This window comes from Indicator indicator, chromosome 6 (assembly GCF_027791375.1).
Source record: "Indicator indicator isolate 239-I01 chromosome 6, UM_Iind_1.1, whole genome shotgun sequence".
Taxonomy (NCBI): domain Eukaryota; kingdom Metazoa; phylum Chordata; class Aves; order Piciformes; family Indicatoridae; genus Indicator; species Indicator indicator.
Window position 1 is genome coordinate 31,529,499 of NC_072015.1, and position 17,087 is coordinate 31,546,585.

Consider the following 17,087-nt stretch of genomic DNA (forward strand, 5'->3'; position numbering starts at 1 on the left):
ACAAGCAATCGAGCCCCACGTTGGGCGCCAAAAATAAAAAGTGTGTCGGTGTGAGCTGAAATTCCCCCCCCCACCGACAATAACCAGGCTAGCTCAGTCTGGAAGCAAATGAAAAGCTGTATTTACAAGCAGAGTCTAAAATCTACAATGAAATGCAATGAATATGTACAAATATACAAAATTCACGACATTCACAAATATATACAATCAACAGAAAAGCACAACCGATCTCCCTTTGCTTCCCCCCAAGGGGACCCTCCCAAAGGGGCCTCCCTCTCCCAGGAGCTTCCCCCCCAGACCCCCCTGGACAGAGAAGCAGAGTTAGTTAAGCAGAAAGTTGTTAACTTAGCTGCCAAGGTCAGTGTGTTATCTTCTGCCAGAAGAGAAGAAGAAACAGCAGCCAGACAGCCCAGCAACTGCCCCCACTGCCGAACGCAGAATGTGCAGAGTGCCCACTTTGTTTTGGGTAATAGTTCTTAAACATTTCTATCTATCCAATGGAAGTGTTTAGAACAATCAGTATTTTGCTTTCTTACACCCAATAGTGACTTATTTACATTCTTTCACTTTCTCTGTTCTGAACTTTGCAAGGAAAAATTAAAAAGACAGTTTCAAACCATCACACTGGTGCTTTATCTGTCTCTAGTGCTTTACCACAATCCGATTCCATCCTTCTTAATTTTCTCCTCTATCAGGCTTGTTCTGGAGTTTGGGTTTTTCTTATTCTCCTTTGCCTTCCTGCTTTTGCAAAGGGTGGCCTTGAATCACTGAAACATTGCTCATCTCCCTGGTAAGAGGAGAAATGCAGACTGAGCACGACTTTACCAGTCAAGAGCTCCTAAGATGTATCTCTAGCTGAACAGCAGCTTCTCTTCAGCACGATCCCAGGCAAGGCAGCCAACCTTGCTCTAGCTATGAGCATCTTGAGGTCTTGTGTGATTTTTAACATTACAGTAGTTTACTACAAGAAAAACCAAACCAAACCAACCAATCAAAAAAACTCACAAACAAACCAAAAACCAAAAACAAACCCCCCAAACCAGCTAACATTGAAATACAGACACTAGTCTGAAAAGCTGAGCTGGTTTTGGATATGTCAACATCTCCTAAGCAGAAGGTTTCTGTGTACTTAGTGCTTGCAGGCTTCAGGGCTGTTGAAAGGCTGAGGGATATAAAGCCGTAAAAGATTAGTTGGTGTTATGTCTCACATTCTTAAACCAGTATTGTTGGTCCCAATACTGAAGAGTCCTTCTGAGCTGAGGCCTGTCATAGGCTGTTTTTGGTTTTTTACCTGTTTGTGGGGTTTTCATATCTGCACACCAAAACCAGCATGGGTAAAATACCCAGCACTTGCCTTAAGCACATGCAATGTCTTCTGAACCTATGTGTTAGATGCTCCAGCCACAGCTACACAAATTTGAAAGGTAAAGCTAATTATTTTAAATTAAGCTAGGATCTTTATTTACATAACTGATTGCAAGAGAATGAATTCTTACAAAAAAATTTCCTTTTGTCATTAAAGTAGCACCGTGCAAGAAAACCCTGGGTCTGGGCATTGTTCTGTCCAGAGCAAAGGGTGGATTGTTGGCATTCCTGGGTAATTCTGCTCTCTGGCAAAGGAATGCCTCTTATCAAGTGCTCTGATGTATAAGTGTGTGAGGGTTTGTTCACATGGGAAAATTCAGTGACATTATTTATACCTCTCTGCTGCAGAATATGAGTACCCACATGGGAACTCAACAAGGATATAATTATTTCGCTCTAGAAAAGTCCTAAGTACCTTTACATAACTTCTCCACAGAAAGTGAGCTATGGCACAGGTAATGCAACACACCAGAGAAAAGGCATCTGGAGACATCAGCAAGGACTGCTTTGAACAAAAGCAACTCTTCATTCATGTGACCATATATTTCCCTGTTTAAGATTGTTTTATCACCCAGAGCACCCTCTCCCTACTTTACAAATAACCTCATTCTACAGAGAAATTGAAACAAATGCTGTGCATGTACTTATCTACACCCACTCACCCACTGTTTTAATTACTGATATTAATTTTGCTGCCCTTACTTGTACTTTTCTTCTGCAAATGCATCCTCACCCTGAGCACTGCACTCAGACAGATGCTATCTGAGCAGTGACTACAGCTCTTGGTAAGCAAACAATGTGCTGAATGCTGATGGAGTGGGCTAGTGACAGCTCAGGAAAACAAGCAAGGACAGAATCCAGGCAATGTAAAACAGTTTCACACTTGAAAGGATATTAAGAGGACGTGCTGCACCTGCAGCCATGAATTGCATTTGCATAGGCGAAAAACAATCTCTGTGCTGTAAGTGTAATACAACAGGCAGGAGGGATGGAAGAGAGAGAAAGAAAACGCTGACTGCCTTATGCACAGTGTCCCTCAGCAGTGGCTGGGATGTGACCTTTGCAGGTCTGCCTTTTGAGTCTACTCTGTCCTTCGCAGTTCTTGCTGAGTGACTCGAAGCAGGTGGTACAACTCAGACAGAGATTTCAGAGTCCTCTGGTGCCCAGCAGCATCCCCCTGTCCCGGCTTGGCACACTCCTGCACAGCCTTCTGCAGCTGCAGCTGCAGTGAGAGGGAAACTGACGGTTCCCTGAGATTTGGGGAAAACCATCGACGGAATATTTTGTCACAGATCACCTGAGGAAATGGAAAAGAGCAGATTGTGATCTTTCAGGAGGTACAACTAATGCCCTGATGCCTCTCTGCAACTGTAGCAAAATGTCAGCTGAATCCAAAATGACCCCAGCCATTCAAAGAGGAGGGTATAGAAAAGAAGCATCCACAAAGGCTGTGCTTTAGCTGATGAATCCATCCTCTTCTCAGACTGCTCTGGCACTTCTGCATACTAAGTGGTGAGGGTGAAGGGGTAGGAAAAGCAGAATACACTCCCCCAGCCTCCTCACTGGGTACAAGCTGGGTGACCTTTAAGATACCTCATTGCAGGGCCAAGAACCCCATGGGCTCCCCTTTCCACTACATCTGCATACTGTGTCTGTAGAATGGAGAACTGCAGCCATAGCCTCCCCCACTGCTTACGTGTGGGCAGCCCTCACTTGACCATTAGTGAGATAGCAATGCCAATTCCCTGTCCCTGCTTCTCTCACTCTCCTGTCTGAGGCCTTGGGCCAACAGCCACCCAAACCCACATCAAATAATCACTAATGAATACAAAGATCTGTTTGCATGCCCCAAGATGGGATTTCTGAACAAGACTGGAACTTATGTGACCGTGTTTAAAACCTGACTGTCTTCATCTCACAGTCTTCTAGTGCATACCAAACATTTTATAGACAATATGCTTTCAAAAGAAATGGATGCATAAAGCAGCTGTGTCTACTCACTTGCAAGTTGTTATTGGTTCTCTGTGCTCCACATTTTTTGTTTTTCAGATTGCATTTTGAAAAGCAATCAAAAAAATTACAATCTTCATCTCCTGTGCAGTTCTGTTCAAGGATGTCCCTCATTTTGGGTTCAAAAAAGGCCATATCCACATCAATGGCCACCACCTGTGGATCAAAACAACCCATCAGACTTGGCATGTCACAGCCCATGGGACCGGGCTGAGCAGGAATTCTTTGCTGCTTGCTTTTGGAAATGCTGTGATGAGAGCATCTGCCAGTGGGAACTGGGATCACAATGAAAGGTCTTTTATTTCACTTAACTGAGCTGTATGAGTCTTATAAATATATCACTTTTAAAGAAACACAACCACTTCTTACAACACCAGGAAAGGGAAAATTATCTGTGGACATTCTGAATCCCTGAGATCTACCAGACTGATTTGCCTTAAACCAAAACTATCCAACCTGAGCACCAATTCATTTGTTGTTGCAGTTTATGCAGATGGTATCTCTATCTTTTAATTATATGATGGTGCAAAACTATCCACAGACCAGATGGTATCATTTAAAATTCGCCATTCAGACTAATCCCCTGAATTTGGAATTGTGGAGAGGAGCAGTGGGATGCACAGAAGTACCCACACCTGGTACAGCTCCTGCAAACCTGCCATTGCATTCCATGGGTTTGCATCTTTTCAGCTGTACAAGATATCCCCAACATTGCTGAAGGTTGAGACTAGTTTTGCCCAGTCCTGTTTGCCATGGTTTGACTCATTTATTGTGAATGGTTCTTGTTCTGCCTGTCCTGGAATATGATCCATGGCAGAGTCCATCCTGAGTTTGGTCTCAGCAGAAAAAGCAAGGACTGAAGGAATCAATCAATTTTCTCACCCTGACACAAGGCTTGCAAATAGTGAGTATGCAGCACAAATAGGTCTGCAAAGGTACTGCTCATCCTAGGTTTGAGACAACTCTGGGAGCAAAGGGATGCAGTCTCAGTTTCTGCCAGCATCACTCTACCCATGAATACTTCACTTAGGAAAAAATCACAGCTATAAATAGGGAAAAAAAGGAAGCTAGTAATTGGATGGCAGCTGCTTGACATGAGACAAACTGTGGATGACCCCAGTGAATACAACCTGCTTTCAGCACATGGATGCAGCAAGCAGTGTACAGTCAGAGCTGTGATTAATGCTTGACTGTCAGGGTTAGAGATGATTCCTTGCAGCCAGACATGTTTACAAGGAGGAAAATGAGACCTGGGCAAAGTAGAGTTACTTAGACTGAAACAATATTCTCACTTTTAAGATTCAGCCTCCCAAATAACAGGGGAAGCTGAACTACGTGGCTGGAGCAGCAGCTGGATCAACCCCAGGAACTAAAGATGTCTGGTCTGGTAGGAGGCCAAATAAACCTTCCACAGGCAGAAGAAAGAACAAGGTCTATCTTTATTTTATTCTACTTTTTTCCCCAGGGAAAATCTTAAAGAGACGAGCATAGCTTAAAAACTGAAGTATTTTTAAGCTTCTCAGAGAGCTTGGTAATGATGATGTAGCCTAAGGAATTTCACACGTTTGGACAAGCAATTTTATGTTCTTTCTCTTCATTACTTCCTTAAACTTTCTGCTGTTCTGCTGTTCACTTTGGAGAAGAGACAACAAAAGCAGTGCAGGGTTTCCCCGGTTCTAGGGTTGCTGCATCAGCTCCCAGGTGGGGTCTCTGTCAGCACTGAGCACTTTTGACAATCTGATCAATTGCTCTACTAGGAGAAAAAGACCCACCCTGGTTCTTGAATGTGTGGCTGCCAAAGGGTTTGGTAGTTTCACTGAAGTTTCATCTCTTACAAAAATGTGTGGGCATCCAGCCAAACCCTCTAAAGATAGATATCTACCTAGAAACAGCTGCATTTTGTTCAGGTTTGTTATGATTGTAATTAATGAAGGTACCTAAGAAAATGCAGGAAGAGCCCAGCCTGGTTCCTGAGCTGATTTCAAGTCTTGTTTAAGGGGCTGTAATCTTTCTAGTTCTCTCTGGGGTGCTAGTAAAAGAGGAAGCCCTCCTGGAGCACTTTATATTCACTCAGACCTGCTTCTAGCTCTGCACCTTGTGTAGCTCCACGGCAGCTTAAAATTCCCCTAGGTGATCTACCAACCAGTACTCTCTCCCCTGTGTGCTGCAGAAACAGCATGTGAAGGCTGGAGGCTTAGCCCCACCATTTGAAAAAATAATCCTCAAAGTAAAACTATTGCACTTCAGGCACATTTCTCTGGGCATTAGCAGTCTCATTACCAGAATGAAGAGTAGTGGTACCACTATGGGTGTTCATGATTGTCCTATACAGAACACAAGCAAGAAACAACTGAAAAAATTACTTAAACATAAGGGACCAAAAAAAAAGGCTGCCCTGCTGTGTCCCCATTGGTAAAACCACCTAAAGTTTCTGCTTCTCACTGTCCTTCCTTCTTCACTGATCAGAAGCTCTGTGCATGTTTTCTCCACCCCAATCTCTGCAGCTTTCTGACTATGTATCTCCTGACTCCCTCACGGGAGCAAATGGGGCAAAACCAGGCAATACCAACAAGCTGGAAATAATGCACAACTGGGAGAAACGTATATGAGCAGCAAGTCACTTTTTTTTTGGTAATTAATTCTCCTAGAAAATACTAAATTAAATCACTTTACTATCAGAAGGTGATTGCTGTGTTTTTGGAATCCAGAAGTCATGGGAGAGCAAGTCTCATATTTAATATTCTTTCTTTCTATCACAGAATCACAGAATAACAGGTTGGAAGGGACCTTAAGGATCACCCAATCCAACCTTTCTTGGGAAAAACACAGTCTAGATAAGATGACCTAGCACCCTGGCCAGCTGAATCTTAAAAATGATTCTTCTCTTTGTGAAAAATTTTTCCTCTTGTGTTCAATCAGAATCTTTTTAGGAGTAATTTGTACCCACTACCTCACATCTTTTCCTCCTGAAAAAAGGATTCACTATCTTCTTTGTAGCCACCCTTTAAGCACTGGAACACGTGATAAGATCTTCCCTGCTCTGATGCGTGCCTGGCCACACGCAGTCACAGCCCTACATAGCTGAAAGAGCTGGGCAAACCTGCCCTGGGGAATCCCTGCTGTAACCTCAATTTGCCTCAATACCAGTAGGTTGTTTTATTTCCTGCTGTAGCTCCTCACCCATTCCCTGTTCAGCTGCTGTCCTGCACCTGAATAAACAATATGAGGCAAGGGAAGGGTGAAGGGGAAGCACTGTAATTGCTCTTAATGGCTATATGTTTAGGCAATGTTTGCCTAGTACTTTGAAGATGGGAGGACTATACTAACACTTGGCAGGTACTGAAAATAGCATTTAAGTTCCTGAAAATGCTATATGTTCACTCAAAGTGCAGAAACTCCACTGATGTCACTGCAAATTGTAAGCCTGGTTCAAACACCTACTTACTCTTCAGTGGCCCCACCCCTACACACAATTCCCACTGGAACCAGCGGAATTTCTGCCCACAGAACGAATGCAAGATATATGCAACAATGTGGTGCTGAGCTACATCACTACTTAGAAAACCTGCTACAGCTAATCAGGTCTGAATTATGGCTGTACAATGAAAAGTCAAGGAGTAACATACCAGGGACCTTCAGGTCACTGTCTGTGGATCACTTTTAGACCTGACAAGCTGAACTCTAAAGCACAAATGTTTGTGTTTGGATGTGGGGAGTTCCCCTTGTGTCCGGTCAGAGAATTCAGCCTTAGCTCTCAAATTCAAAGATTTTCCTTTCAGCATCACTACCAGAAACTGTTGCTGTGACTCAGATTACAACTCCATTTACAGCTTTTGAGATCTCGTTACCTTCTGGAAGTATTCCTTACCACATCGAAGGGACTCTGCTAGTGCTGGTGCCTTTGAGGAGGTTAAAAAAAAATCAGAACAGAGCAAGCAGTTCTCAAAACATGCAGCATGATTTAGTGGTTCCAAAATATGGCTGCACATACCACAAAGAGGAAAAGAAGTAAGGAATCTCCCCTGGCACTTACAAATGCATTGGTTTTGCAAAAATTTGCCCAAAAGCTGCATGAACAGGGAAATACCATTTTTACACAGCCACTTTCAGACTAGAATTTGACCTCAAGCTGCTGCAACACTACCCTAAAGACCCAACTTACTGTGAGATCATGCCTGATAGCGAAGTTTTCTGGTTTGATGTCACACAGGTGAAGTCGGTGAGAGAAATCATTATCAAAGTGCTGCACCATGTCCAGAAAGCTGAGTGCAATGTCAGTGATGGCTCTCACCATGCTTTTATGGCCAGCAAGCGAGGGACCAAACACATCTTCCAAGGGAAAAAGAGTTTTGTGCCAGGCATGTCCAGCTGTGAGATACTCCACAGCATAAAAGTGTCCACAAGAGCCAATAATTCGTAGCACATGTTTGCTGAAGTCCTGCAGCAAACTGAAGTAGATATATTCTTCCTGCTGGAGCAAGGACCACATGCTGGCCACCTGTGCTTTCCAATGTGGTCCCTTCTTCCTTATCCATAGAGGCCCCACGGTATTGTTGGATAGTTCTAGCCCCAGGACATTTTTGACCTCCAAGGCTACCATCAACAGAAGCTCTGTTTCAGGAATATCCTCTGTTTCCACCTCCTCTAGGATACTTAGATGCTGGTAGCTGGAGAAGATTTCATTTTTGGACTTCAGGATGATGGGCTGGCCTCTCCAGTCAGCCTGGATGACCTTCTTACCTCTGTCATAGTAAAGACAGTGCTTGTACACCAGCTTCTGTGCCACACACAGGTCTTCACAGAGATCACCAGTCAGGACTCCACTGCTGTAGTCAAGACACTGGAGTGAAAGAGAACACTCATAGCATAACCATACACCCATGGACCAGGCAAACAATCAGCAACAGTCCCAAGCTGGAGAGGCTTTCACCAGTTGCAGTACCACAAGCACACACCTTCTACAACCATTGTGTGATTCGTTGGTTTTTCAGAAGGCTCTAGAGACCTCTTACTAGGGGAAATCATAGAATGGCTTCAGTGGGAAGGAACTATAAAGATCATCTAGTTCCAACCCTGCTGCCGTGGGCAGGGATACCTCCTGCTAGACCGTGTTGCTCAAAGCCTCATCCAGGTTGGTCTTAGACACTTAGAGGGATGGGGTATCCCCAACTTCTTTGGGAAACCTGTTCCAGTGTCTCAACAACCTCATAGCAGAGAACTTCTTCTTAATGTCTAATCTTGCTTAAAACCAGGAATTCCTGGGATGGTAAAGGACAGGTTATTTTAGAGCAAAGAGATGGACTAGATGACCTGTTACTCTGAAGTTCTTGCCACATATGAATTCAGTAAGGCAAGCTTTGAACACACTTAGCTGCACTATGTGACATTCTGGGCTGCAACAATTTAAGGCACAGGAGATAACTCTGACTGTAAGGCAGGACTTCTCTGGAAGATTCAGTGCGACATAACTGAGACATTCCCACTTCAATTACAGGAAAATCCATATGTTGATGGATTGCTGGCACCTTCTGCAGCTCTGCATGTTTCAGCATGCACTTGACATGCCATGAATGCAGCTATAAGGACCTCCTTCTGCACTACCAGGAAACACAGAGGTTGTACTCAATGCGTCTTGGACCAACAACGTTCAGAATTTTTAAAGATGTAAATCCTGTAGGACAAAATTACTTTCCCAGATTTTATATGTAATTTTTAAAATATTAATTTCTTAAATAATTTTGGTTTTAACTGGAAAAAAAAAATCAGCCTGTGAAAACGTGGGAACTGCTGCTTGAAAGTTAGGTGGCCCCTGCAAATTTGTACAAGAACTGCAAGGATTCCCTCACTACTCCTTCCTTCAACCCACAACCATTTCCGCACCATCACTTCCAAAAGTGTAGGCAGTTGATGTGTTCCTATGGGCATTGGGAAGCACAGCTGCAGGGACTGCTGTGGGTGAATCAGTAGAGGGGATGCTCAGGTCTCCAGTGAAAGGGGAATAGGCTGTGCTTGGTGTAGAAAGCCAAACATCTGGGAGGTGGCTTGACAGTGTCAGCTTTCTTTATTACTTTCTGGCATTTGAACCTTCATTTAAACAAGTTGGCAGCTCCCTCTGCATGTGGAATACTTGCAAGGGCTGCCTGAGCCCCACCCCATGTGTGACTTGTTGCTACATGCACAAGAAACATGATCATAAAATTCAAGTGATGTATTTTCTTAGGACAATCTCTGAAGTGTGCACCAGAAGAATACGTTCTGATGCCAGGCAATGTTCAGAGTCCAGCCTCAAATTGTCTACAGGGGAATGGGTGCAGTATTGAGTCCAAAATCCAGGAATGGCAATAAACTGCCTAAAACAGCTCAGTGAAGGTAGTTCAGACAGGCATAACATTTATTTCTGCACTGCTGTTCTCACAGCTCAAATGAGAACATTCAATGCCAGCAAGGAAAGCCTGAATCCAGGGTGATGTACATGTCTAAAACACATACATCCACATCCACATCAGGATGGGCAATCAGACTCAGTGGGCTGTTCACAGACTTTAGAGCACGCAGATCAATGTTATTCCCTTTGAAAATCTATGCCTATGACTATAATGTAAATTTATTTTCCCTTTTATAATAGGAAACGTAATTTTCGTAACTAAAGTAGTTTAGCAGTACCTAACATCTGGAACTCTAAGCAGTTTTAGAAAGAAGATTACAAACAGAAGGAATTTTGGTGGTTTTTTTTTCTTTGAAGCTTAAGTATACTCACATTTAAAAATCATTGCTCTCCTGTTGAGAAGACAACAACCTCACTCTTCTGCTACAACAAGAGTATATATAACTTAGTCTTGTATTTGGGCCCACATAGGTGAACATTTGCTCCTCTGGAGAACTTTACTGCAGTCCCACAAATTCACTCTTAGACAGCCCATATTCATGGACTACTTGCATCTAGAAGAACACAGGTCCAGCAGGCTTGTAGCCAAACATGTCAACATGCAGCTTATTTTCCTGTGTTGCCATCATGTCATTCTTAATGACATTAATGAGAGAAAGTGCTTGGAGTGGTTGGGGAAAAAACAGCCTCAGTTATATTTCCCAGACATAGGGGATGAATCATTTTTGAACCTAGCTGCTGCTTAGGGCTTCTCCACTGTTCCAGTTGAACGCATAAATCTTTCATAGAGTCATAGAATGGTTTAGGCTGGAAGAAACCTCCAAGATCATCTAGTTCCAACTCCCCTGCCATGGACAGGGACACCTTCCACTAGATCAGAGATTGCTCAAGGCCTCATCCAACCTGGCCTTGCACACCTTCAGGGAGGGGGCATCCATGACTTTCCTGGGCAACCTGTTCCAGTGTTATACCATCCGTGATGTAAAGAATTTCTTCCTAATATTCAGTCTAAATCTATCCTTCTGAAGCTTCAATCCATTCCCCCTCATCCTATCACTACAAATCATTGTAAAAAGTCCCTTCCCAACGTTCTTGTAGGCTCCCTTCAGGTATTAGAAGGCTGTTCTAAGGTTTCCCCAGAGCCTTTTTTCTCCAGCCTGTCCCCACAGGGGAGGTTCTCCAGCCTTCTGTCATTTTCATGGCCTCCTCTGGACGTGCCCCAGAAGTTTGATGTCTTATTATGCTGGGGGCATCTATTATGCTAGATGCAGTACTCCAGGAGAGGTCTCATGATAGCAGAGTGGAGGAGGAGAATCACCTCCCTTATCCTACTGGTCACACTTCTTTTGATACATTCCAGGACATGCCTGGCCTTTAGGGCTGCAAGTGGACATTGCTGGCTCATGCTGAGTTTTTCATCAACTGACACCCCCAAGCCCTTTTCCTCAAGACTGCTCACAAGCCATGCCTTGCCCAGCCTGTATTTGTGCTTGGGATTGCCCTGACCCAGGTGTAGGACCTTGCACTTGGCCTTGTTGAATGTCATGAGGCTGGCTTGGGCCCACCTCTCAAGCCCATCCAAGTCCCTCTGGATAGCATCCCTTCCCTGCAACATGTCAACTGGACCACACAGCTTGGTGTCATCTGCAACCTGCTGAGGGTGAGCTCAGTCCCACTGTCCATATTGCTGGCAAAGATGTTAAACGGTACCGGTCCCGGTACCAACACCTGAGGATGCCATTTGTCATGGGTCTCCATTTGGACATTAAGACATTGACCACAACTCTCCAACCAATTCCTTATCCAGCTAGTCCATGCTTTTCCAATGTGGTTGCCGGGATGTCATGTGGGACAGTGTCAAATGCTTTGCACAAGTCCAGGTAGATGACATTGGTTGCTCTTCCCTTACCCACTGATGCTGTAACTCCATAATAGAAAGCCACCAGGTTCATCAGGCACGATTTGCCTATGGTGAAGCCATGCTGGTTACCACCAATCACCTCTTCTTCATTTTCTATATGCCTTAGCAAAGCCTTCAGGAGGATCTGCTCCATGATCTTGCCAGGCACAGATGTGAGACTGACTGGAATATAATTTCTGGGATCGTCCTTTTATCCCTTTTTGAAGATGGAGGTGATGTGTCCCCTTTTCCAGTCAGCAGGGACTTCACCAAATTGCTGTGTCTTTTCAAATATGATGGGCAGTGGTTTGGCAACTTCATCTGCCAGTTCCTCAGGACTTGAGGGTGGATTTCGTTGCACCCCATGGACTTGTGCACTTGTGCAGGTTTTTAAGATGGTCCCAAACCTGCTCTTTGCTTATAGTGGGTGGATCTTCCTTCTCCACTCCCTACCTTTTTCTTCTGGAGCTTGGCCAGTGCAGCCAGAGCCCTTGCCAGTGATCAAGTATCTCAGCCTCATGAACAAGTCTCCATTTTCCTTTCAGCGAGGCCCCACATCTTCCCTGGCCTTCTTTTTGTCCCTCATGTACCTGAAGAAATTCTTCTTAGTCCTCTTTATGTCTCTAGCCAAGTTTCATTCTATCTGTGCTTTTGATTTCCTAACCTGATCCCTGGCTGCTCAGGCGACTTCTTTGTAGTCCTCCCACATGGCCTGTTCTTGCTCCCATTCCTTACAGGCTTTCCTTTTTTGCCCAAGTAAGACCAGGAGCACCTTGTGGATCCATGCTGGCCTCCTGGCACTCTTGCCTGCCTTCTTCCTTCTTGAGATGCACTGCTCCTGGGCTTGGAGGAGATGGTGCTTGAATACTGACCAGCTTTCTTAGGCCCCTCTTCCCTTCAGGGCTTTATTCCATGACACTCTACCAAGCAGATCCCTGAAGAGAATGAAGCCTGCTCTCTTGAAATCCATAGTAGTGAGCTTGCTTCACAACCTCTTTGATGCCTTGAGGATCTTAAATTCTATCATTCTGTGGTCACTGCAGCCAAGACTGCCCTTAAGTTTCACATTGCTCATCAGCTCCTCCTTGTTGGTGAGGACAAGGTTGAGCATAGCATCTTTTCTTGTGGTTGCTTTAGTACTTGGAGAAGGAAATTGTCATCAGTGCAGTGCAGGAACCTCTTAGATTGCTGGTGTCTTGCTGTGCTCTCCTTCCAACAGATACCTCGGTGGTTGAAATCTCCCATGAGGACCAGGGCTTAGGTGGCCTGTTCGCAGACCCCACTGTGATGTCACTTTCCCTTGCCTTCCCTTTAATCCTCACCTATAAGTTCTTTGTCACCTCTTCATCTATTCCCAGGTAGAGCTCCAAGGACTCCAGTTGGTCCTTGATGTAGAGGGCAACACCCTCTCTTTTCTCCCCTGCCTGTCTTTCCTGAAAAGCTTATACCCATCCAACCCCACACTGCAGTCATGGGAGCCATCCCACCACATTTTAGTAATACCAATGACATCATAGCCCTGCAGGCTATCTGTAGCTCTCTCTTGGTCCCCTTAGTGTAGAAGGATTTAAGTTTGGGCTTCACTGAAGCTGATTTGCTGACTGGAGTTCCCTTATTCTGCTCTTCAGGTGCTCTCTTTACAGTCTGAATTCCAACTCCAGGCCCAGGGTGCCTATTAATGTGGGATGGATTGAGGATCCTTTCTCTCTTATTAACCTAGTATCTGACACAAACTGTGTCTGAATCAGATTCTTCTTACACTGAACTGTTTTGCAAACTAGGATCTATAAAGGAGGAAATGACCAAGAGGTTCCTGGTTTCACAGTGATGAAATACAGACCAGCCTTCCAAAAATAACATTTTCTGCTGGTCACCCAAGTAAGCAAGAATTTTAAAAAGGCTTCTTCAAAAGCTGTTCAGAAGTCTGAACAATTTTCAAGTTGTCTCCTTTTGTTCACAGAATTTAGTGAGCTGTGAGTCCCTCAATAGCTTTAAAAATCTCCTTGGCTTCCTGTTCATTATAATCTAGAAGGTCAGCAAAGACTGACTGCACCTTCATGTCCTCATTACTCACCCCATTTTTCAAACTTCTAGTGTTTTATATTCGTCATAAGCATACTACACAAAGTAAGCTTAGCCCCTCCAGTCCCTCCACTATAACAATGTTTTTCAGTCCCCAAATGGGTATTGTGTTTTTATTCCCTCCCTGTTTCTTCTATTTCCCCCTCTGCCAACCTAAGGACAGATATCAGAACTGGACACTGTTGTCCAGTGCTGCAAAGACTGTCAACAGCCCTACCCTAATTCTCCTTTTCAGAGACAACAATTAGATCAGCCTTCTAGGCAAACTCTACACTAGTAGTTCATGCTGAAGCAATTACTTGACCCCTACATCCTTTCCAAAGTCATAGAGGGTTACAAGACAGTCTTCCATCCTATTGGCATAGCTTGTCCTCTTGTGCTCCCCACTGCACTAGCTTGAATTTTACTGTACTGAAACACACTTAGGTGGGTTGAAAACACCTAACCAAGTGATTCACATTAATCTGTCATGAAAAGATGGTCTGTTTATTATTTACCAACCCAGGAATCTTTGTACTAACTGCAAACTTTACCATACAAGATCTTGTATCATCATGATGGCCGCTGATAAAAAGAAGAATCAATTTCCCCAAAAAAATCTTCCAGAAATGGCCCTCTACACTTCCATCATGTCTTAATGACTGCATTTTGAGATCTGCTGATGAGACAGTTTTAAATCTACCTAATGAGCACCCTTTGAATGGCACTAAGTGCCAGATTCTTAAAACTAAAATATGAAAGTGATACGAAGCCAAAAGCCTTATAGAAAAGCAGCTGTACTACACAAAATGCAAACATGGTTTGGACTCACTCATCTCTTTCTGTTTAAAATTGGCTACATCATTTTTAATATCTTTAGTATGCTGATCAAGAGAAGTTAAGAAAGGCTGAGTTTAAATTCACATCAAAGTTCAAATGAATTCAAACCCCACTAAGGATTTATATAAGTTTAAATAACTTACTGTACCAGCATCAGTTTTGTGCAGATCAGGCCAAAAACATAGTCCAGACTTGTTACCAAGTACTTCTATGTAAATGCAATCCTGAGCAAAGTTTTGGCAGGCATCAGAATTAATCAATGTCTCCAGAGAATGCAGAAATTGATTGTTACGGTTCAGTGTGTTCAGTGTAAATGAAGATGAGACTGGTGTTAGGAAAGAATAAGTGGGTTTTCTGAGAGTTAAACTTGGCCTCTGCAAAATGGCCAGTGCTACTCCAGCCTTCCCAGTGCACCACACTCCTGCACAGATGTACCTTTTGCTCAGAAGAAGGAAAATAACCTTCAGAAATACCACTTGCCAGAGTATGCAACCATGCAATTTTCACCCACCTGCTTCAAAAAGCTCATCTTCTCTCCTGCTGAAAATGTGACAGATGACTAGTAAAATAGTTTTTCTTGGAAGTCAAACTTCGCTTAATACAAAGCACAAGACTCCAGATATCAGACTATTTGTTTCATAGACCAGTTGCACTTTCTATAACTGTGAAACTCATGCCATGCTTGGAAGATGTATAAAGACTTATTTCAGGGCTGATGAAGATAAGCTCTTTTTCTAATTGTTCCACTAGAAGGAAGATCCCTTTCAGCGTCATCCGAGAAAACTGTCACTTACAAACTGTAATGATACTATCGAAGACTCACCTATGGAAACAAACAAATTAGCACGGAAATCTCAGCTATACTTCCTCTGGAAGGAGGGTCTGAAACTGAGCCATCACACAGTGACAGAGACAATCCAGGCTTGTGCCTGAAATCTGATCCCTGCCCGGGCTTTGGAAGTGGTGCCTAACTCACTCGAAACTGAACAACAGCAACAAGTCTCTCTGTCCATCTGTTTACTGGCAAGTGTGATGGCAAGAGCCAGGTCCTCCCTGAGCTTGCAGCTCCTTGCACCTCTGCACCTCTGTGCTTTTCCCAGCCACGTAAGAAGCGGGCAGGATTCATTCCTTCAGCTGCAATCCCCAGCTCAGCTATGCTTCAGGTTAACTGCTGGGGTAAAGAAATTGTATCTCCCTGCCATTAAAAACACAGTGTCAGCATTGCTGCTTATAGTTTCTCTTCCCTCATTACAAAGAATTCAGGGAATACATTCTACGATGGGTTTGCTTGCTGCAGTAATAGATTATTTCATTTCGATTAGGATTCTTTCCTTCCCACCTAACCACGGCACTGCAAATATCTTAATTAGCTCAAAACATTAACCCATGCTCTTTCTCTTCTCGAAGTGTTTCCTACACAATTCTAAATCTGTGGAGATGTTTTTAGTTTGGTTTGGTTTTTTTTAAGGGAGATTTTTATGATTATTCTCAAGTCCTTTCTTGATTTTTCAGTAACTACACCTTAAATGCCAACCCTCGCCAGACATAAAGGAAGCATTACAAGCCGTGTGGCATTTCTGAGGGAAGACTTTTGCACAAACACCTTTTAGACTAAATAAAACAAAAACCTGGAGGGAGGTTGTTCGTTTTCCCCCCTACCTCCCACCCGCCCCGCTCCCCTCGCTTCGGAGTGCGCGGGATTCCGAACTGCCCTTTCCAAAGCTCTGGGGAAGCGCTCCTGCACCCCATGCCCGGAGCCGGCCCGCAGCCTGCACCTGCCCTCGCCCCGGAAAAGGAGTCAGGGAGGGTGTCAGCCTCCTGCCCGCCGAGGCAGCGCCAATGATGCGGCAGCTCCGGCGGGACGGAGCCGGGCAGGAGTGCCCCGGCGGAAGCTCGGCTGGCGCTCGGTTCCTCGCAGCCCTGACGGGCTGCCGGTGTCTTATCCCACCGGGCAGCCCCCGGGAAATGCCCCACGTCCCGCTGGGGCACGTACCAGTCTGGCCAGGATCCGGTGGCTTTTCTCGTCCGTGCAGCGCTCGGAGAAGACGCTCCTGTGGAGGAAGAACAGTAAAGCGCTCACCACCATCCAGCAGGCAGCCCAAAGGAGGAGGAGCACCAGGGTGCATCGCCGCCAGATTTTGAGCCGCAGCCGCTTTAAGCCGATGATGCCCCTCATCGTCGCGCCCGGGCTGGGCTCAAAGCGGCCGCTTCAGCCGCTGCGTCCCCGAGCGAAGGACAGCGGCAGCGCCCGGGGGTGCCACGCTCCCCACCTCGTACGCTTGTCCTGCTCCCCGCCGGCGCCCATCGCCAAACGCCCTCCGCCCCGCCGCCTCCCCACGGCTCCGCCGTCGGGCACCGGCCCCGCTCCCGCCCCCCTGCCTTTCCCCCCTCCCTCTTTCCCGGGCCGGTGCTGCCCTTACGGAGACTGGAGCGCCCCTTTTGAATTTGAGCCACGTAGCTCCGCCGGCTTTTGTCTGCTCTCCCCCGTGCCAAGCGGCCCCTGCGGCCACCTCTGCCCGGTCTCCC

General features: G+C 45.1%; 1 protein-coding gene across 1 annotated transcript; it reads right to left on the minus strand.

The window, feature by feature from the left end:
* Nucleotides 1-2,446: 2,446 nt before the first annotated feature.
* Nucleotides 2,447-16,737, minus strand: DIPK1C (divergent protein kinase domain 1C). The gene is made up of 4 exons (XM_054381933.1): nucleotides 16,555-16,737; nucleotides 7,538-8,215; nucleotides 3,367-3,531; nucleotides 2,447-2,662 (listed from the first exon to the last, which is right to left on the minus strand). Exons 1-4 carry the CDS (start codon nucleotides 16,735-16,737, stop codon nucleotides 2,447-2,449), a joined length of 1,242 nt encoding a protein of 413 aa, XP_054237908.1.
* Nucleotides 16,738-17,087: the final 350 nt, after the last annotated feature.

What these genes read in the sequence shown, in the direction of transcription:
- DIPK1C (XM_054381933.1), bottom strand. Translation starts at nt 16,737, where the DNA reads ATGAGGGGCATCATCGGCTTAAAGCGGCTGCGGCTCAAAATCTGGCGG. An exon ending in CTATCAGGCATGATCTCACA is followed by an intron (nt 3,532 to 7,537) that starts GTAAGTTGGGTC and finishes TTTGATCCACAG; the next exon opens with GTGGTGGCCATTGATGTGGA. An exon ending in GAACCAATAACAACTTGCAA is followed by an intron (nt 2,663 to 3,366) that starts GTGAGTAGACAC and finishes CCATTTCCTCAG; the next exon opens with GTGATCTGTGACAAAATATT.